At 39.6% G+C, this 22,486-nt stretch overlaps 1 protein-coding gene across 1 annotated transcript in view; it reads left to right on the top strand.

The window, feature by feature from the left end:
• The window catches only part of Ofd1 (OFD1 centriole and centriolar satellite protein), a 41,735-nt gene extending 19,499 nt beyond the window's left edge, over positions 1–22,236 (top strand). Inside the window, exons 10-23 of the mRNA XM_028761947.1 lie at positions 856–975; positions 2,354–2,427; positions 3,842–3,933; positions 5,149–5,338; positions 6,308–6,438; positions 7,046–7,157; positions 10,429–11,037; positions 11,670–11,838; positions 13,694–13,794; positions 16,036–16,149; positions 19,610–19,764; positions 20,359–20,511; positions 21,003–21,070; positions 22,112–22,236. Of these exons, the coding sequence (XP_028617780.1) occupies positions 856–975; positions 2,354–2,427; positions 3,842–3,933; positions 5,149–5,338; positions 6,308–6,438; positions 7,046–7,157; positions 10,429–11,037; positions 11,670–11,838; positions 13,694–13,794; positions 16,036–16,149; positions 19,610–19,764; positions 20,359–20,511; positions 21,003–21,070; positions 22,112–22,154 (2,131 nt within the window). The 3' untranslated portion in view covers positions 22,155–22,236. The remainder of the gene's footprint in view (positions 1–855; positions 976–2,353; positions 2,428–3,841; positions 3,934–5,148; positions 5,339–6,307; positions 6,439–7,045; positions 7,158–10,428; positions 11,038–11,669; positions 11,839–13,693; positions 13,795–16,035; positions 16,150–19,609; positions 19,765–20,358; positions 20,512–21,002; positions 21,071–22,111) is intronic.
• Positions 22,237–22,486: the final 250 nt, after the last annotated feature.

The raw sequence follows: 22,486 nt of genomic DNA, 5'->3' as shown, positions 1-22,486 counted from the left end.
ATGTTTTTAACCCTGTCTGACCTGAAACTCACTATATAGACCAGGCTGGCCTTGGACTTGCAATGATCTTTCTGCTTCTGCCTGTCTAGTGTTAGAATTATAAGCATGGACTCACGATGTAACCAGTTAGTTGGTTTCTCTCTAACCAGTTAGTCTCGGTCTCTCTCTCTCTCTCTCTCTCTCTCTCTCTCTCTCTCTCTCTCTCTCTCTCTCTCTCTGTGTGTGTGTGTCTGTGTCTGTGTCTGTGTCTGTGTCTGTGTCTGTGTCTGTGTCTGTGTCTGTATTTAATTTTAAAACTAGGGGCGGTTAAGAGCATTGGCTGCTATTCCAGAGGTTCTGAGTTCAGTTCCCAGCAACCACATGGTGGCTCACAACCTTCTGTAATAGAATCCGGTGCACTCTTTCGGCTACAGTGTACTCATAAAATAAATAAATAATTCTTTAAAATAATAAAAAAATTAAAAGTAATCTATTTATTGGTGTGTGACTGGGTACATGCATGACACAGCAGTGCATACATGGAGGTTAGAGGACAACTCATGAGAGTCAGTTCTTTCCTTCTGTCATGTGGCTGTGAGCCCTGGGGATCAAACTCAGGCTTGGCAGCAAGTGCCAAAAGCTGCCTCCTAGCCAGTTTTTCAGTGTTAGTTCTCTCCTGTAGGAAACGACTTTGGCATTGACTCCTTTCTACTTCTTTAAGCCAGGTGCCCCTGCTCTTCTCCCTCCCTAGCCTGATATACAGTAACTAGGTCAGTTTATAAAATATAGGGAGACTTTGTCTTTTACTTCCTATTTAGGACAATAGCATAAACTGCTGTCTGCTTTCCTACAAAAATTTTTTTGGGTTAATTTCAGGACTCAGAAGCTCCAAGAAGAAAAAAATAAAAGCGAGACTGAGGCACTTCGGAGACGGGAGCAGAATCTAAAGAATATTGAAGAGGTTTATGATCAGAAACTCAAAGCTGAACTTCTAAAGTAATTGTTGGGTGTTTTTAAAAGAATAATATGTTTGAATTACGTGGGTGAAAATGTAACCAAAATTGGTGAAGTAATAAGACTGATATTTACATGACAAAATTTGGTGTTTGAACAAAAACTATTTTCTTTGACAAATCAAACCTTTTTGATGAATATTTAAGATGGTTTTTAAAACATACAGTGTAGAAAATTACATCATATATTCTTATTCATAACTCCTCTGACTGTGAGGGCTTGTGATTTGCTTTAACCTTACATATGTAAGTATGTATTAGATTGTATAATTATTCCCTTTAACCTTAGGGTACCATAGGTCTTGCTTAGTTTGTATAGCTGATCAGCTGTAAAATTGGAATTCTAATTTTGTTAGACTTTTTTTATGCTGTCACTATGAATGCCAATAACAATTATAAGTTGTTTAAGGTAGAATTTGATCGGGAACTTGTGCTTTGTTGTCTCAAGATTCTGTAAAGCCAGAATCAAAAGAGAAGAGCTAAAGTAAACTTTATGAAGAAAAAGGTGATGTAGGGTATGACAGCTACAGTTAATTTGGTCTACCCACCTTCTCTCTTGCTTCTTGCTATGTAGCCCAGGTTGACCCTCAATTCTTGATTGTTTTGCTTTAGGCCTTCCAAGTTCAGTGGTAGCAAATGTGTGCCATCATACCCAGATACTCTAGTCTGAATTTTATGGCCCACTGGCTAGAATCCCAGAGCAAGGATAATTGGATGGTAATTTTTCTCAATGGCAGGTGTACATGTTCCACCCTTTAATAGTTGTCTTTGGTTTCAGCAAAGGTAGGGGTAAGGGATGTTCAGCACAGGAGGGTTTGTCTTTCTTTTTGCCCATCTCTGACTAGTGATAACTGGAGAAAATAAGTAAAACTCCATGGTAACATCTCTTTTGTTAATGCTGATATGGATATAATACCAGTAGGCTCTCAATTTTACCCTAAGAAGAAAAGTTCTTATCCTGGTTGGGATTGGGGAGATTGCACGGGCAGATTACAAATGGCTGAGTGTCTTGCCATCTCTGGGGATACAGAATCTGATGTATACTAGGCAAACTTTTTTTTGTTTCCTTTTATGCTCTCTGCATGAATTGAGGCCAATAGAAAAGTAGTTGTTTTCAGTAATCTCATGATAACATCCTTCATTTTGTGTGATTGAGTTTTGGAAGTATGTTTATAGGATGGAGGTTTTATTAGACCTTTGATGTTTAAAATTCAGTTGCATGGCCTTAGAATTGAGACTTTGAAGTTTCTCCTAAGCCATGTTGGTACTTTAGGTATGCTGGGCCACAGATAAGCTCTTCAGGATTAATGGTTTCTTTAGGTAGATGGCAAGGACCTCATTTTAGGCATTCTGATTCTCAGGTACCAACTGGAACTAAAGGATGACTACATCGCTAGAACAAATAAACTCCTGGAAGAGGAAAGGAAGAATAAAGGTGATATAGAGGGCTGGTTCATTTCACTTCTGATATAGGTTATTAGCTTCCTAAGTTGCATTTGTTGTATATTCTTTTTTTTTTTCTTATTTTGGTTTTTCAAGACAGTGTTTCTGTGTGTGTAGCACTGACTGTCCTAGAATTCACTCTGTAGACCAGATTAATCTCTAACTTGGAGATCTGCTTGCCTCTGCCTCTCATGGGCTGGAATTAAAGGTGTGTGTCACCACTGTCTGGTATCTGTTGTATGCATGTTCTTAAATTTGGGTTTCCGCTTTTTACAAAGCATTTATTTGCATATTTCTGTGTTAGGAAGAGGGAGTGTATGTGTTAAGTAGTGTGCATGTCGAGGTCACAGGATGTAATGGGGCGTAACAGGACGTAATTGGTTTTTGTCCTTCTACCGTTGGTCTCTAGTGTTGAAATTGGGTTGTCAGACCTAGCAGCAGCTGTCTTTACCTACTAGCTCTTCATTTCTTTTTTAAAGATTTATTTATTTTGATTTATTTTTGTATGTGGGTGTTTTGCTTGCACGTATGTCTGCACCATGTGCATGCACTGCCCGGAGAGGCCAGTAAAGCATGTTGGAACCCTTGGAGCTGCAGTTACAGATTGTGAGCTGCAATATGGGTGCTGAGAATTGAGCCTAGGTCCTCTGCAAGAGCAGCCAGTGCTCTTAACCACTGAGCCATCTCTCTACCTCCATTATAGAAAATTTTACTTTCTCTGTCCTGTGACCAAGTTTCTTTATCCTTTTTTTCTTACATATCTTCATACTTCCTAAGTTCTCAAGTTTACATTAACCTGAGTCTATGAAAGTTGAATACGTTTTTAATTTTTACATATTTTACTTTTCAGTTTATTTGTAGGAAATTGTGAAAAGAACATGAACTTTGGAAATTTGAAACAGTTTTTGAAGTAAACTAGAGCCGCTTATTTACTGTTGACTAGATACCAACTGTGTATCTCCTTTTGCTCCTGTCTTATAGAAGCAGATACATCTTACAGTTTAGTGCTCTTGTGTGTTTAGATTTAATACATTTTCTTTTGATATATATCTACATAGAGTTTTGTTTCAGGAAGGAAAAAACTACAGAAGGAAAACAGATCTTAAAGTTTGCTTTTAAGGAAAGTAGGCACTCTTTAACATTTAAGGTCCCATGCCCTGCCCAGAGAGAGTAACTGGTTAGTGTGTAGTAGGAATTTTACCACATATAAGGCAATTGTAGTTTGGCATCACTCATTGGGCAATGGGACTTACTTCTTATTTCCCCATTACAATTTTGGCTGATAAACTTATTGCTTTAAAATATGAGACAGTGGTGATTAGGACTCACAGAGCGGCCATAAATTATTAAATGTCTTTTATGTTTAGTAGGAAGTCACTGTTTATTTGGTTCTTCTTATTCCCCAGAAAAAACTATTCATTTGCAAGAGGAACTCACAATTATTAATTCAAAAAAGGAAGAACTCAGTAAATCTGTAAAACGTATGAAAGAAGTTGAGGTAATTGTTAAACCTATTTCTTAAGTTTCCTTAATGATATATTAGGGTTAATGCTTTTTTATTATTATTATTATTAATTATTTTAAACATTTATTTATGTGACTACACTGTAGCTGTGTTCAGACACACCAGAATAAAGTTGTGACCCGCCATGTGGTTGCTAGGAATTGAACTCAGAACCTCTGGAAGAGCAGTCAGTGTTCTTAACCACGGAGCTATCTTTCCAGCCCCTTTTTTTTATTATTTATAGAGAATATAGAGGTGTTTTAAGATTTATTAATTTTTATTGTATGTGTATAGCAGTTTTGTCTGCATGTATGTCTGTGCACCACATGTGTACAGTTCCTGTAGAGGGCAGGAGATCCCTCTGGTACTGGAGTTACCCAGGGTTCTTAGCTGCCATATGTGAATCCCCATGCTGGGAATTGAACCCTGGTTCTTTGGAAGAACAGTCAATGTTCTTGACATTGAATTATGTCTCTACCACCTTATGCCATCTTTTTCATCTGCTTTGACTAATTATTTTATGACTAAGAAGGTGATAGTTGAAGTTAATAGAATAGGTTCTAATTTTAAGCAAAGGCACATGGAAAAAAGAGCTTAGATCTAAGAATCCTGCTGCTCAAATTCTCTCTCCCTTCTTAACTGCTTATATGCCTTTAGGCAAGTTCTGTGACTGTAATCTTAGAGATATTTCTAACAATGCATGATTGTTGGGGAAGTTGGGTAAAGTACCCATAACAAGTGGCCAATAGATATTATCTTCTACCTTACCAGCAAGGAATAAGTGAGACCCTGTCTAAAACAAATGGAAGTGGATTCTGTAGGTGAAGTTTACCTTTGCATTCTTGGGACACATTAGACTAAGAAAATGAAAGCACCTCCTAGCGGTAGAGACTGTATCCACCTTTTATCTGTTTATGTTTTTAAAATGTCTTGTTATGTCATGCAGTAATATTGGTGGCATTTGGGAATTGACTCCAAATTACATTCACCATACACCCTTCCCTCGCTTCATAGGACAGATGTCTATTGGTACAGGCTCTGAGCTGCTGGCTATCACCAGTGCAGAAGGGATTTTGTTGCAGAGAACCTGACCTCTGTCTGGTAGTCACTGTCATTCATTTGTGATGCTGAGATTCAGATAGCCTTCCAGCCTTTACTTTTGCAGTGCTGTGAAAGTTATTCAGATATGTTTTCCTTTTTCAACTGGAGCTGGAGCTGGAGTCTGTCAGAGCTCAGTTTTTAGCAATGTCAAAACAAAACCACTCACTGAATGAAAAGGTGAAAGAGATGAGTGATTACTCACAACTGAAAGAAGAGAAAGTGGAGCTTCAGGCACAAAATAAATTACTTAAACAGCAACTGGAAGAGAATAGGAGTGAAAACTTACGTCTCCTAGACCGTAAGTCTTTTCCTGTGATCTGCATGTTTCTGTGATTTCCATTCGATCAGGATTCTGTCTATAAGGGAGGCTTACATTGGGAGAATCTTTTAAGATCCTGACATTGAAGTTGCTTGTGTTTTGTTTGCTATTGCATAATTGGGAATTTCATTTAATATTTGTTAAGTAGCTACCTCTCCGGGTGCCTTCAGGCTTCATGCCCTCTGACTGTTGCCTCAGGCAAGCCAGTAAGCACTTGGAGCAAGGCAGTGAGAAGAGGTTGAAATTGTAATTATTTCTAATCCTAGCCTTGGCCTCCAGGCACAACAGTCTAGACTGCCTGCCTACTGTGATTCTCAACCAAGAGAGCTCATAGTCCCTTCTTGATGCCTCCCACCAGTGCTCTGTGCCTTTGCTTACTCAGTGTACCTCTGGAAGTTTTTCCTCTCCTAAGCCCCTAGTTCTAAGAGAGTCCTAACATTGTGGCCCAGTTTCTACTACATTATCCTTTATGATTACCCTACATAAGGCATACTTTACTAAAGGGGCCTTTGAGTGACACAAATGGAGAGTACCATCTATGTTATTTCTGGAGCCTGTCTGCCATGGGCTGCTGTTCATGTGACATGAAACCAAGGACAGGCACTGATAGGCGACAACTAGGGAGCTCTTTCTTAGAATACTTTCTACATATGGTACAGGAAAGAGATAGGCTATTGGGTTAATTTAAGAATTTGAAAGAATTTTTATCTTAGAGGGCTTCCAGAGGAATCCAATTATATTGCATTAAATTATTTTTTTTCTGAAATTTGTGAATCAAGATTGTTCTTAGGTCACTTAATAGAATTAGTAGAATATTGATTGCATGAGTACAAAGAAAGGAAACTATTTTAAACCTCTCTAGCTGCTTTTTCTTCTTAGTGAAATAGGCAAATTTAAGATTGATAATGACTAAGAAGTGTTCTCTTTTTCTTTCTTAAATCTTCTCAGGTATAACTCAGCCACCTCCTGAGCTTTTGATTTTTAAGAAAGAATTACAGAAGACAGAAAAAGCTATGGCACTGGAGCATAAGGGCTTTGAAACTCATAGGCAAGCTCTGCAAAAACAGCTGCAGAGTGAAGTGAGTAGTGGTCGTTATTTTTAAGGGAATTATGCCAGTCTATTTTGTAGTAGTTATAGAAAGCTTACACTTGTCAAGCCAGTGAAGTCAGATTGAGTACAAAGAATTCCTTCCCCCAATATTGCAAAAGAGGCTTTCTCATGTGAGAAAATTCTCTGGTGATTCTGACTTCATATTCCTAATGATAATACCACTGGAAGGAAAGCAAACTCATCTATTCCTAAACTTCTCAGAGGTCCTGGTAATTCCCATGTCTTTTGATACCTGCTTTGTGGCTTACACACATCTACTGTGTCACTGTGATTTCTGCCTGTGAGCAATAGAATAGCTATTTTTAGACAGATAGCACACACATCCCAGCACTCAGGAGGCAGAGGTAGTTGGATCTCCTTGAGCTCTATGACAGCCAGGGCTGTATAGAGAGACCCCATCTCAAAAAACCAAAGCTTGTTTGGTGAAAAACTTGTTTGGATGTTGTTTTAATAGTAGTCATCTTACTGATTGTTGGTGTGAAAGGGTCTTAGAATTGGCAAAATAAAGAATATAAGCACAATAAAAGACATTTTCTTTTTAGAGAAAGCTGTAATTGTATGTATTTCTTTTTCAGATAGAAAATTCTACACAGCTAAGGACCCAGATAGCAGAATATGATGCTTCTGTTAAAAGGTTAACTGTTCAGGTTGCTGATTTAAAGTTACAACTAAAACAGACTCAGACAGGTTGGAGAGTTTTTTTTAAATAAATTGTTTATTATGTGTGCATGTGCAAGAGAGAGAAACAGATAAGATACATAGAGCACCAGGCACTGTTGCACTCTGGTGGAGGTTACAGGACTTTTCAAGAATTGATTCTCTGCTTCTCCCATAGTGAGACAGTGAGTCTCTTGTTTTAGTGTCTGTACTGCCTACTCCAGGCTAGCTAACCTGTACACTACTGGCCCATTGTCCTGCTAGTTCTACCTCTAACTTGCCATAGGAATGCTGATGTGTGCTCCCACATATAGATTTTTTCTTTAATTCTTTGACTATTTCCTAGATGTACAAAGTACATTTTGATCGTTATCCATCCTTCTCTCTCTCTCTAGCTTCTGCCTCCCATCATTCTATCTTTCTTTTAGCTCCAATCCTCTTTATTACCCATGTAACCCACTGAATCCAGTTAGTGTTGTCCATATGTACATGGTTATGAGGTCATTCCCTGTGGTATAGTCACCTGCCAATGCCACCACCCAAAAACAACTGTTAATCTCTCCTCAGCTTACCTGTCCAACCCCCAGCCCCCAGTGCTGGTATTTTTAACTGTCTTGTTGTTATGCAGATAACCACAGATACTCTGAGTTCATGTGTACAACAGCTATGTCCAGGAGATAGCATTTTATAGCACTTGTTCTCATCTGTCAGGGCTTATATTTTTTTCATACCCTCTTCCCTGATGTTCCCTGAGCTTCTGGGAGGTGTTAATAGAGATGTCCCACCTATGGGTCAGCATTCGCACTTGCTTATTCTTGGCACTTTGAACATTTATGAGTCTCTGCATTAACCCACTGCAATAAGAAACTTCTTTAACCAAGGTTGTTAGCAGACAACTTTATGTTCATATTTAGATTGTAGTTTGACAGCATAACCATTTAGCCAACATCATAAGCAACATCAAAAGAATTCCTCTTGAACCTATGATTTTTCTACCCATATTTTTTTTTTAAATATGGCCTCTTTACATAGCCCTGGCTATCCTGGAACTTACTATGTAGACCAGGATGGCCTCAGACTCACAGAGATCCATTTGCCTCTGCCTTAAAGGCATGAACCACCATACTTAGCTACCCATGTTGTTTTTGATGTTCGTTTTTTGAAGATTTATTATTTTTAATTTTTTGTGATTATTTATTTTTAAATTAATTTATAGAGCCATTTCACCTATGTATGTATGTGTGCTTTGTGTATACCTGGTGCTTATATAGGCCACAGTGGGTGCTCAGAACTGAACCTGGGTCCTCTGAAAGAGCAGCTAGTGTTCTTAACTGCTGAGCCATGTCTCCAACCTCCTACTCCTGGGTTTTGACCATGTTTATAGTAGCAGGAACAGTTACAGTGAGCTCTATCCAGTGGAAAAGACGTCAAATACAATTAAGAGAGCAGTTGGTTCCTCCCATGTATAGTCTTGCCATTGTTACAGCAGTAGGCATTTAGGTCTTTCTATGTGAGTTTTAGGGATTGAACTCAGGTAGTCAGGCTTGTATAGCAGTCACTTTTATCCCCAAAGCCATCTCCGTGGCTCCAAGAGACAGTTTTAACTTGTGTGTATGTGTGTGTAAAGTTTCAGGTGTTTGTACAAATACAATGATTTTGTTCTATTAACTACTCAGTAATATTGTATTAGGGAAAGGCTGTAGAAACAAAAATCATACCAGAAATGAAACTTCTATTTTAGGAATATCAACTGAGTCATCAGCCAAAATGTTTCACTCACCTTTATAGATATCTCAAACAGATTAGGTGTGCAGGTGGCACAGATGGTCCCAAATTTGTTTTCTAATTTTTTTCCTATTTTGGGGTGTGTGTATGTGGGGGGTGGGGATGCATATTGAGGTTCAAGAACAAGTTGCAGGAAGGAATCTCTTCTTTCCTTCCTTGATGTGGATCCCTAGGATTGAACTGAAATGTTTACTAGCAAGTAAACATTAAACCTTCTGAGTATCTTATTGCTTCCCCCCCGCCCGCCCCAATCTCAATGTTTTTTTTTTTCGTGTGTGTGTGTGTCTGTTAAGGCTAACAAGCTTTTCCATATATCTATATATTCCTTACCAGACTTGTGTATAAATATACAAGAGAAGCAGGATAGAACATTGCTTTCAGAGTTAGAGACCTGCTTTGTTTTGGCTTTCAGTTGAAGTTGTTTGATCTTGGGCATGAGATGTTTAGAACTTTAAATTCCCTATTTATAATGGAGATAATGATGCCTATTGGGCCATAGTGGGCAAAGATAGAATAGATATAGGGTATGACCTGGTATATGGAAGCCACTTGGGCACTAGTTATTGCTAATGATTCATTACTGTCTTTGTTGTGAATGTCTCTCCTCCCCCTGTTTCATGGAAAGAGGAAAAAAGCTTGACTGCTTTGTTCTTCAGTTGGTTTCGGGCCCAGTGTATATTTGTTACAGTTCAGCTTGTTTTTCATCCTTCCTTTTTTGTCTTCCTCAGTTCCTGCTTGAACTTTTATCAGTCACTTGTTCTTTCCACCTTAACTAGTTTATTTCTAGGTCTTTACTCATTTCTAAACTCTTTTCCAATGCCTTGTTTTCTGCTAGCAGTTGTTTGTCAGACTGTCTGCCACTGAAGTTATAAGTAGTCTTGTAATGCGAAAGTAGTTCAGTGGAGCTAGGCCTTCCTGCAGTCCACCCACATGGCTTACCTCTAGCCCAGGGTACATTTGGTTTTGTAGCATCATAAGGAGCTGTTGCAGGGTTAGAGGCAGCATAGACACAAGATTTATGATGGGAAATCTCAGCAGCTCTAGGAATTGCTGACTATGTGGCCCATATGTCAGGAAGACCCCCATCCCCTTTCTCACTCAGCAGAGAGCAGTGGGAATTTCTGGCTAGGTTATCTGATTCTTGGGCTTGGCAAGAGACTAATTATATTGCAGTCAAATGTGTGAATATTTCATGCTGGTTGGAATAAACAAAGATTTATTAAATGTGTTGGCTATCATTCAGATCTGGCTAGACTGTACCCAGTAAATTATATATTTTCATTTCTCAGACATAGTTATTACAGACTCATGTATAACAGATTGTGAAATTTATCGTGTTTATAAAGGCTTGCTATATGAAGTTAGCTTTCAGTAAATGCTAATATGACTATGGATTCAGAAACTGTTTAATATGTAGGCTTGTTTTTACTACTTTAAAAAATATTCTTAAGTGTAATTTAATTTTATTCATAACCTTTTCTCCTCATTTCTCAAATTTTCTTTTTGTGACCTACAGCTCTAGAGAATGAAGTGTTCCGAAATCCAAAGCACTCTTTGATTCATTCCCTGAGTGGCCTATTGAGTGGCAAGATGGCACCCCACAACGAAGATACAAGTGGGGATTTGTTGAATGTACCCCTTGAACCGAACAAAGTTATGGCAGGTGCAGTTATGTCAAGGGTTCCACCTTATGTAAATACAGCAACAGAGGCTAGTTCCCCAGACTCTGACCTTGAGTTTGTAGCCAGTAGTACTAAAGCCAAAGTAAGAGAGCTAGAGCAAGAGGCTGAACGCTTGGAAAAGGCATTCAGAGCTTATTATCAAAGAGTTACTCAGAATCCTCCTAGGAGCCCTCAGCCAGCACAGAGTCCTTCATCTGTATACTCAGTGGGAGCTCTCAGAAGCATAGCTTCCAGTTCCACGGATAGACATGTTTCTGCAGAGGACAGAGTTATCTCTGAACAGCCTCTTGCGGATGTGCTGAAGGAAGAAAAGAGTGATGTGTCCAAAGCGTTCATGGGCAGTGTGGTTTCACGGCCATGCAGGACCTCTTCCTCCACACGCCTCTCTTCTACACCCCATCCAAAATCGAGAAGAAGTCTTGATAATGAAATGTATCTGGAAGGTAAGCCACTGTCCAGAGGTTTGTGATGTAGATGCTTTAGACTTGGGCAGCATGCTCAGTATGCAGCCTGGAGGAGTCTGCTCCAGCACTGGTGGCTGTTCTCATCCTACCATACCCTGCTCAACAGTGGTAGCCCTCCCATGTCACAGGATTGCTGTAGAAGTCGGCAACACAAAGGGTATTAAGGTCTAGTTTCTTTAGCACAGAAGTGTTGAGGGAGCACATGACCTTTGTCTTGCTGCTGATTAAGTTCTATATGCTCCCATGTTATTTCTACAGTTTGATTTTGGTGCTTGAACCTTTTTTGGTTCTCACACATCAAGCTTGGCTATTTGCGAGGATGATGTAGGATTTATTTTCAAATTAATAGAACTTTTTCCTTAGGCAACGTGGCGGTCCCCTGCTCTCAGAAGGTCACCATATTGATGCCAAACTTAGTGCAGACACCCATTCTGTGCACTACAGCCCAGAACTCCTGGACTCAAGCAATCCTCCTGTCTCAGCCTCCTGAGTAGCTGGGACGAAAGCGTGCACCACCACGCCTGGCTTAATAAAGCTTTTTTAAGAAACCACTTTAATATCTTCTCCGTGCAGGTTGTAACATTTTTGCCCTGATTCATTCTTCCTCATAGGTCTCAGGAGATTACATATTACTTCCTCCAGTCCTTGTATTGACAAAGCGTCTGCATCACCTGCTGCTTCGCCTACTCCTTGTCCTGAGAGAACAGCCCAGTCATCACCTGTTCCATCTAGGCACAGCTTCTCGGGTCCTTTCTCCAGCCCTCCAGAGCAAAATGGATGGTAAGTTTTTTTTTCATCATCATCTGTTGAGTCATGCCACTAACCTGCTGTTTTGACCTTTATGCCTTTGGCCCTTTTAAGGCAATGTTAAAGATCATGTGGCAGTCTGGAATTTACAGTTAGATTGTAAAGTCATTTGTGGCCTTTGAAAGTCATTTCAATTACGAGGGAGAGTGTGCAATAATTGTATGAATAAATATCTTCCTGGGTCTGTGAATGGATTTGGTTCAGAAAGGCATTTGCTTATAAAGTTGTCACAGCAAATAAATTGGGCTCATTTTGAGAGTTGAAGAAATTCCACATGTCAAAATGTCATTTAAAAATATGTTTTGAGGGTCAGGAGTGGGGGCACACACCTTTAGTCCCAGCACTCGTGAGGCAGAGGTAGATGGATCTCTGAGTACAAGGCCAACCTGGTCTACAGAGTGAGTTCCAGGACTGCCAGGGGTATATAGAAAGACTCTGTCTCAAAAAACAAACAATGATAAAAATGTTTGGCATTTAAATATAAACAAGGTTTCAGTTTGTGTATCGTTGAAACAAATTCTGAAGTAATGATGGACACTAGGGTATGACTATCAAAGTAGGAAGAAGTGGATGAGGCTAGCTGGTTGCCTGAGCTGTAATTCACAGGCAGGACCACAACAGGACCATAACAGGAGATTCTGAATCCCTACTTGTGGGCTCCAGTTGGGTACCTGATATTTATGAATCCTGCCTGTTTATACTTGAAAACTGCTTTGTGTGTCTACCATGGTCCTAGGGCATTTATATTCTTTGATGTCTTTTAGATTGTAGTTGTTTTGTTTTCATACAGGCTGATTTGCTATATTGCCCAGACTGGCTTCAAACTTGTAATGATCCTCCTGCCTGCCTGCCTCTCGGACTCTGAGGCAACAGGCATGAGACCCCAAGCCCAGCTTATATTGAATTTTCTTATGAGGAAACCAAAAAGAGCACCAAGACCCATAGAATGTAAAGTCAGTACAGTTTGATATATAGTTTGGCTTGTGCAATTGCATCTTCAGCTGGTTTGTGCTGAATTTGTTTGTTTGCATGGAATTTTTCTTTAGAGAAAATGTATAGTGGTTACTGGAAAACTACTGTAGGAATTGTATTGAGAGTATGCTATTCTTTGAAATGATGTCTATTTCAGGGCATAGGGTGGTAACAAGGGAGATGACTGAGTAAATATAGACAAGTTGCCAAGAACAATGCCTGGTGGCAGGCTCTTGTCCTCTGGAGCCTTTCTCTCTCCCACCACACACCACACATATACATACTTTTATTTATCATTTTTCTTCTCTATTAATATTGCGATAGAAGCTAGGATCTCATACATGCTGGGCAAGCATTTTTTTAAATGTGTATGGCATTTTGCTTCCATCTACTTCTGTATACCACATGCCTTCCTAGTGTCTACAGAGGCCAGAAGAAGATATCAGATCCTCTAGAACTGGAGTTACAGGCTATTTCCAGAAGCCATATGGGTGCTTGGAATTGAACCAAGGTCCTCTAGCAAAGTGGCCAGTGTTCTTAACCATTGAGCCATCTGTGCAGCACTTAGAGAGCCATTCTTTATAAGCCAATGAAAAAATGAGTGTCAGAGCCAAGCATCAGTGCTTATATACGTAATCCCTATATTTTGGAGTCTAAGATAAAATTGCCAGGAGTTTGAGGTCAGTTTGATCTATGTAGTTCTAGGCCAGCCAAAGAGAGCCTATCTTAAAAAAAAAAATAGCAAAACATTCTGTAAATTATTTTTAACAACCAGACAACTTGTGTTACCCTATTCTCTTGGCTTTTTATGTTGTTACTAACACTTCATGTTCATGTATTTATTCTTCCAATCTAGTTTATATCAGAGACAAAGTGAAACGCAAGATAAAAGTGAGTTTTCAAATGTTGACAAGCAATCTTTGAAAGATAAGGAAAAATTTGAACCACCTTTCAGATGTAAGTTTTGAATATTAAGTTTTGTGTGTATATGTCCATGTTTACATATGTGCCATGACACTTTTGTGGAGGTCAGAAGACAACTTCGGATGGCTTATTTCACCTAACACTTTGTTTAAGGCAGGGTCTCATCATTCCATTGTATACCAATATGCCAGGCTCCATGGCCTGTGAGTTAACTAATTAGATTCTCCTATCTTAGCCTTCCATCACGCATTAGTCATGCTGGGATTACAGACACCCACTATCATCACCCTTTTTATGTGGGTTCTGGGAACTCTAACTCAGGTGCTTCCTCCCCTTGCAAAGCAAGCACTTTACTCATGGAGCCAATCTTCCTAGCCATATAGCATTTTAAAAAAATTGTATATACTTGTATGTGTAGAGGTCTTTTGCCTGCCTATATGTCTGTGTGTCTTATGTCCATGGGGGCCAGAAGAGGGTGTCAGATTCCCTGGGGCTGGGATTACAGATGATTGTTAACTGTCATGAGAGTGCTGGGTACTAGGAATTGAACTTGGGTCCTTCTTAAGAGCAGCCAGTGTTTCTTTTTACTGATGAGCCATCTCTTCACCCCCACCCCAACCCTAACACACACCCATCCGTTTTTATAAGTAGAAATGTAGGAAAGCTTTCTTTTAATAAAACAGTCAGATGTTGGGACATGTATATTTTGTGATATGTGTAGATGCATTGCTTTATTTTTCTTTTTAAATAATTTTATTGCACTTTTATTATGTGTATATGCACATGTATGTAACAGCACACACGGGGAGATGAGAGAACAACTTGCATGTGTCAGCTCTCTTGGTTCACTCTGTGTGTCCCAGGCATTGAACTCAGTAGTCTAGCTTATTGGGAGGCACCTTTACTTGACAGCCTTGCTTCATCTTTCTGTGACAGAGAATTTTAGAGTATACTTGAATTTCCTTTGAAAACAATTGGTATAATTCATAGTTTCCAAGTAAAAACTAATGCCATAAAGTGACTCTTTAATATTTCAAGGCTGAAGTTACTTGAGTAAGTAGTTTTTCATTGTTCACTCTTTTTCCTTTCTGTGGAATATGAAGATATTTTCATTAAGTTATATTGATCCTGTTGATTCTTCAAATTTAAGCAAACCTTATCTTCACTGATAGAATGGAGGTGAAAGAATATTTAAATGAGGGGCTGGGGCAGGGCTCAGTCTGTAAAGCACACCCATATAAAAAAGGCTAGGTGAGTGGCACACACTGGAAGTAGAGGCAGGAGGATGCCCTGGAGATTCACTAGCCAGCCAGCCTAGCCAAATCAGTGAGTGAACTTTCAGGTTGAGTGATAAACTCTGTCACAGAGTGGTGGAGCGTGACTGAGAAAGACACTGAGCATTGGCCTGACCTCCACATGGATACACAAACATTAAGATGAGAGTCAAGAAAATGATGGCCTGGCTATAGCCTTGCTTCCCACTCTATCACCCTACTTTATAAGTATAATAAGGATATAGGGTCCATTACCTCTGAAACTCTTTCTCACTTGAGAATTCTTTACATTTGTATATAATTTCATTGTCATATCTGAAAGAATCATATTCTGCATAAATGAAAAGACTTAGTAAAATTTGTTAATTTTTTTAACTCAACAGTTAATATGACTTTGTTAAATCATTGTTTCATTCTTTAAGAATTTCATGCATATATACAATGTATTTTGATCATAGCCACTGCCTGTTCTCCCTCAACTCCTTCCTGACTCCCCCTGCCATGTCTCCTTCCAAATCACTGAATTCAGTCAGAGCTGTCCCTATGTGCACAGGTATACGGGTGTAGGACCATCTACTAGAGCAAGGGTAACCAGCAGGAGCCTCTTTCCTAAAAAAATACACAAAAATTGACTTTTCCCTACTCCAGTAGCTTTCAACTACTGAAGTTCTCCCATCTGTACCAGAGTGTTGAGTGCCTTTCCATCATTGATATTTAAATTGACTCAAAGGATTTTATCAGTGAACCAAATGAATTCTCTATTACTGCATTGATTTTTTTTTGTAAGCAAATGTAAGTCTTTAAAATATAAAGGAACTTGAGAGGTGAGCACTTTGTAAGTGGTTGGATTTAGAACTCTGCAGGAAAGGGCAGTTTTGATGTTCCATGATCTATCCTCATCACTCCCTAACTCCCAAGCACCCCCCACTCCTGCACTGCATAGTGCTCCCTACACTTGGTACTGTTACTAAGGACTCACGGCACAATTATGTGGATGCAGGGAACAAGCTAGACCAGTTTGAAGACGAAGGACTCCACCCTGCTGGTGACATGCCTGGCATAGATGTTGCTGCAGCTACTTTGTCTTCTAGACCCATTTCATACAACTACCCAAGTAAGTGGTTTCTTACTTAAACTAGCAGTAAACAATAGCTACATATTGCATGCTGATCTGTGTGCTCTGTAACTTATTTCCTACATCACTTCTATTATTACATATACGTACTAAATTATGTATATTGGTGTATGTCTGTATATGTGCATGGGTGTGCCTGGAGGCACCTAGGGAGGTCAGAAGAAGACATTGTATTCTTTGGAGTTAGAACTACAGGCATTTGTGAGCTGCCTGGTCATGGGTTCTGGGAATCAAATGCTGGTTCTCTAGAAGAGTAATAAACACTTTTAACCCCTGTGCCATCTCTTTAGGCCCAACATTGTTTTTTAGTTTGCTTGTGTTTTTGTTTGTTTTTGTGTGTTTGTCTGTGGAGGTCAAAGGACAACTTGTGACAGTCAGTTCTCATGGATCAAACTGGGGTTTGTAGTGAGTGCTTTTACCTGCTGAGTCATCCCTGATCCTGTAGGACTTTGATAAAGATTATTCAGAGGCTTGGGCTTGTGGCATTTTCATTCTTAAGGGACTCTCCCTGTGTGAACATGTGCGAACTGCTAAGGAAAACCTCTAAGAGAAGACTTCTCACTTAGGCTTTTGAAACTGTTTACGTGATTGGAGTTGGACAGAGCACTTACACTTTTGGCTCCTCTTTGGCAAAAACTGTCCCATAAGGAACCTTATCATCTTTAGAAATTGTGTTAAAAACCTGAAGTAATGGTCAAGCCCATTGTATAGCTTTACTATTGCCACATTTATAGTATTTATTGTCTTACTTCATTTATTTCATGAATTAGGATAGAAAAACATATATTTCAATCTTCAGAAAAGTTGCTATGTTACATAATCACTGGAGGAAAGTGGTCATTGGACTTCTGCCTGGCCCATGCTTTTTTTTCTTCTTCAGTTTATCTACTTCTCCCTCAGGTTGTAGAGGGAGCAGAGAGCAGAATTGAGAGGAAGTTTGTGCTTTCTTCCAGCCCCATCAACAGCCAGGTCCTTTTCTTCTCAGCCTCAAACTTGAAAGGAAATCTTACTTAAAGTTGCCTCTTAGTACTGCCCAAACAGGAACACCATTAACACCTCCCACACAACATACTCAAAGCCTCTCCATGGCAGAGTAGTTTCCTGGTACTCTGGAAGGACTCTGGAAGCCACAGTACTCAGGAAGATGAGGAGCTACTGAAAAGGAGCAAGAGATTTTGATTATACTCATTCCTGAGTAAGTGCGCTTTTGGAGGCAGTTCATTTAACCAGACCCAAGCAAGTACCTTCTCTCTGGGCAGTTGCCTAGGGGCTAGGTATAATCAGTGAGCCAAATCAAGCTTCTGCCTTCATGGAGAGTCTGGGATAAGAGGGTGCAACAATGAAGGAGTCTACCAGGCCATCACTAGGCAGAAGGTGCAGCAGCCATATTCACAGACTTGAAAAAAGTAGCCAAAGTACTAAGGAAAATCAGTGAGTAGCCAGATGTTCTGTCTTGAGATGTATGGGAGACTATATTCATGGCTCTGGAAATAATTAGTAAGTAGCATTGGTTATGTTTTGGGCATCTGAGGAATTCTCATATATTCATCTCTGCCTCTTTATCCAAGAACAAAAAAGGTAAAAATGTGGTGTCCTTGAGGTTCCTAACGCATGTGCTTCTGGTCTTGGCTTTTGTGTCCAAAGAAGTTTCTATATAATTCTTCCACTTACTCTCTCTTTCCTCTTCCCACTTTTTTCATCCTGCTCTGCTTCTTCTTTTCCTCCTCCCTTCTGCCTTTTTCCTTTATCTCAACCACAGTCTTATTTTGTCATTGCTATTCCCTGTGGTAAAGTAGAACCATTTGCAGTAACCTCTCCTCCACTGGAAAGGAAGGACAGGGTAATTATGTCTTGTAATTACTTCCAAGTGTGAGCTTTTGATATTTTAATTTTATGACAAACATATATTAAATAGCTGGTTGCATGGCTGGATGTTAGGTATGTAGATAGATGATTGATAGATAGAGAGATAGAGAGATAGAGAGATAGATAGAGCGATCTATTGATCTGTGTGGCAGTTCTCTTTCAGTAAAGCTAGTTTTTACTCCTGCTAAGCAACTAGGACAAGGCACAACACATGAGTCTGAAATCCTTTGGTGAACCTGTGGCATTGTTGCTGATTAGCATTTTTGAGTGAAAAAAATGTAGATCATGGGCTAGAGATGAAAGACTGGCCAGCATCATTATCTGTGAAACTGAGACTTAAACCTTTGAAGGGCAGGGACCTGTGCCAAGAATGAAAGGGGACAACAGACAAGTAATTAAAACATGAGCCTTGCTCAGAAGAAATAGAAGTGGGGAAAATAAGCACACAGGATTTTTTCTTTTCCTTTTTTTTTTTTAGAAAGAGGGTATAATGTATTGGCAAGTAATGTGCATATTTATGTATCACTTGGAGGGTAAGGAGGACCTCACAGAGGAACTGTCTCTAGCAGCAAGATGAATTGGATAAACACACAAGCACTGATTGCTCAGTGGATATGGGATAAACTCTGTTGCCTGGGCTGCTTTTGAACTTGTGGGCTCAGCCTCTTAAGATGCTAGTACTATAGATATGTATGTCCATGGCCTACCTAGACAGCGATGATGAAAGAACCAATATAACTTTGGGAGGAAGCTAGCATTTTGGGACTTCTCCATTTCTGTGACAGAAATCCCATTAAAACATGGTTGGTAGGCTGAGGGAAATGGCCAGGAATGAACTAAGACATGGAAATAATTAGGGGTTAGAGATGGGTCAGTGGCTAAGAGCACTAACTGCTCTTTCTAGAAGATCCAGGTTCAATTGCTATCACACATACTCACCACTGTCTGTAACTCTAGTCCCAAGTGATCTGATGCTCTCTTCTGGCCTTCTCAAGCATTACATGCACATGGTGCACAGATAATACATGCAAGCAAAACTCCTGCATACATTGAATAACAATGGAGGGAAAAAAAGGATCCCTAGAAAGGACCAGGATCAGTTCTGTGCAAACTGAATAGTGGCAATAGTGCCAGAGGATAAAGAGGAGGGAGTTCTGTTCTGTTTGCAGGTAGGGATGACCTGAGCATCTTTTTTAGGAGTAGGGAGAAAGGGTTTTTGAAATTGCTATGGTTTTGAAACCCCCTATTGATGCACTAATAGTTCTAAAGCTAGGGGATGGATTGTACTGAAACGTGAAGGCAGAACTGTAGGATTTGCTATGGAGAGGCTGAAGCATGGAGAGAAGAGATGAATGAAGAGGATATGGTGTAGAGGGGTGATATTGGGGTCACTTGTGGTGTGGTGGCTTATATCCATCTCAGGAAAGTAAAAGTCTAGCAGTGTTGCTAGGGGTCAGTCTGGGAGCTGGAAAACAATAAAAATAGATCAGCAGCTTAGAGCAGCAAGGCTGCAGAAGACTCGATTTGAAAAATCTGATGCTGGTAGCTACTCACTCTGTTTTCTGTCCTTTAGGTGCTGCTCAGAGCCAAACTGGAGAACAAAAAGAACAGCAGCTATGGGAACTCCGCATGAAAGAACGCAGGCAGAGAGAAGAACAAAGGAAGAGTGAACGGCAAGAAGCTCTAGAGAGAGAAAGAAGAGAGCTGGAAAAACTAGAGCAGGAGCGGGTAATGTGTCACTTAAATCTCTGTATACGTTTCTCCAGTGGACACCTTCAGCAGGTACCTTGAGCTCAAGGCTGTGAGCCAGTAATGCTGTGAGGTCAGAGAAGCAGCAGGTGACCTCAAAGGCATTCTCTTTCCTCTCCTGTTGTACTCCTTCTGAGCAGCTTGGTTTCGAAAAGACATCCACATGTACTCTAATCTGTTGTATAACTTCCCTCTGTATATACACTCCAGGACAGCCAGCTCACCAGCTAGAAGAGCTAGGGCAAGGAGGTGCATCTACTCAGTCCACAGTGGCATCTAGGCACACACATCATTGTCTACCTCTCCTTGTCTTTCTTGTTCTCATTTTAGTGCAAGGCAGATAGATTACTCTTGGCTACTTAACATGCTTTAAAAATGTTTCTTGGCCTCCAAGTTAATCCCTTCCTTCCTTGAAATGACATGTTTGTTTGTCTGATAGTTCATTTTAAACACACATGTCTCTGGTATGCAAGTCGTGCTTCCAGGATAAGGATCTTACTGTATGATTTTTAAGACTTTAAACTTTTAAAACATGTTCATGTATTTCCTCTTTTGGCACTGGTCTATTTCTAGAGGATGATCGAAGAGTCACTTAAGATCGAGATGGAAGAAGAATTAGAAAAGAGTGTTCAAGACCAGAAAGACAAATCAGCTCATGGTGAAAATCCTTTAGAAAAATACATGAAAATCATCCAGCAGAGACAGGAACAATCAAGTGCAGATAAGGTGCCTGTGCTATGGATAGCAATCAGATGGTGGAGGAGAGGGGAGGCACTGGGGAGGCTTATCCCAACCTTGGTTCATGTGCTCTCTACTGAAGTCAGAAAGATTAAACGCTAGAAAGTGAATACTTGAAATAGAACCAGGATTCTGTAAAACACATACACTGCTGACGAAATTTCAACCTTAGTAAGCTAAAACTAAGGTAAAACATTAAAGAGATTCTAATTTGTAATTTTGTATCTGATAGGTTATTTTATTTGATGTTTCATTAAGTTATAGATTGTGAAACATTTTTCTGTCTGAAATTATAAGTACTGAAAATACATGCTATGGATTATTTTGATGTGCTTGCTAAGTTTCACTTTAAAGAGGCCTTTTCTTGGGCTCTTATATATGTTTCCAAAATAGTTATTAGAGAAATCAAAGTGTGCTAATTCTTGGCCTTTTTTGAAGTTAACGTGTTTCAAAATTTTTCTTTCTCCATCCTGTGTCAGAGTTCAAAAAAATCGGGCAAAGAATGCTCACTGGTGGACATGATGCTGCCTAGTGACAAGGATGAAAGGTATGACTTCCTTCAAACACTCTGTCCCTCAGGAAAATCAGTATTGCTCATGTTGTCAGCTAAAAATGATCAGATGGTTGGGCTTGCCTTAAAGAAATCATTGGATCAGTAAAAATTGCTACTTTTGAAAGTTGGGTATGGTAGTATATTCTGTTAATTCCAGCATTCGGCAGCCTGAGGCAGGAAGATCAAGAGTTTGAAGCTAGCTAGGACTACATAGTAAGACTCTCAAAAGTTACGAATTTAAAAGGGATGGGGATTTACTTCAGTTAGTAGAGTGTTTAACTAGAAGATAGAAATCCCTGGGTTCAATCCCAGACACTCATAAACAGGGCATGGTGCCACATGTCTGTAATTCCATTACTCAAGTAGAAGCAGGAGGATTAAAAATTTAAGGTCAGGGGCTGGAGAGATGGCTCAGTGGTTAAATGCGCTGATGCTCTTCCAGAGTTTCTGAGTTTAATTCCCAGCAACCACTTGGTGGCTCACAACATCTGTAATGGAATAAGATGCCTTCTTCTGGTGTGTCTGAAGACAGTGACAGTGTACTCATATGCATAAAATAAATAAATAAAATTTAAAAAATTTTTAAGGTCAGTTTTGGTTATATAGTTTGGGGCCAGCCTGAGACACAGGAGACATTGCATTAAAAAAAACAAAACAGAACAGAATAAAAAGCCATTGGCTTAAAAAAGTCAATTGTGATTTGACTTGTGAAATTGACCCTGATACTAATTGTAAGTGAGGGCAAAAATACTACAAGAAAGGAGTAGGACCATTCTGAAGATCTAGAGCAGTGCTTCTCAGCCTTCCCAATGCTGTGACCCTTTAAAAAAATGCCTCGTGATATGCTCTCATCCTAACCAGAAAGTTATTTTCATTGCTATTTCATATCTGTAATTTTGCTACTGTTATGAATTGTAAATATATGTTTTCCGATGGTCCTAGGTGACCCCTTTGAAAGGGTTGTGACCTATAGGTTGAGAACTACTGATCTAGAAGTTGGCATGAATTTTTGAAATATCTAATTTTTCTCTTTAGTTCTCCAGGCTTTTCTCATGAAGAACCAGATGACATTTGGTAATCACATTAGCTGTCTAGTTTCACACATACAAGAAGTCATATGTGTTCTTGTTTTTCTGTAATTAAAACTGTCAATAAAAAAACCTTGTGTATAGTGTTTTTTTTAACATTGTTTTAGTTTGGTACCATAATATATGAGACAACAGGAACAGAGTCAAGTGAATCCTTCCTCCACCCCTTTTATTTTTTGAGACAGGATCTCTCTGAAGCCCTGGCTGGCCTGAACTCATAGATTTACCACCTCTGCCTTTCTTTTAAAGCATGCATCACCACACTTGGCCTATGCAATCCTCTCTTCTCTTCTCTTCTCTTCTCTTCTCTTCTCTTCTCTTC

The sequence above is a fragment of the Grammomys surdaster genome, unplaced genomic scaffold (genome assembly GCF_004785775.1).
Source record: "Grammomys surdaster isolate TR1022 unplaced genomic scaffold, NIH_TR_1.0 131, whole genome shotgun sequence".
NCBI classification, from domain to species: Eukaryota; Metazoa; Chordata; class Mammalia; order Rodentia; family Muridae; genus Grammomys; species Grammomys surdaster.
This window is presented reverse-complemented; position numbering and strand designations above follow the sequence as displayed.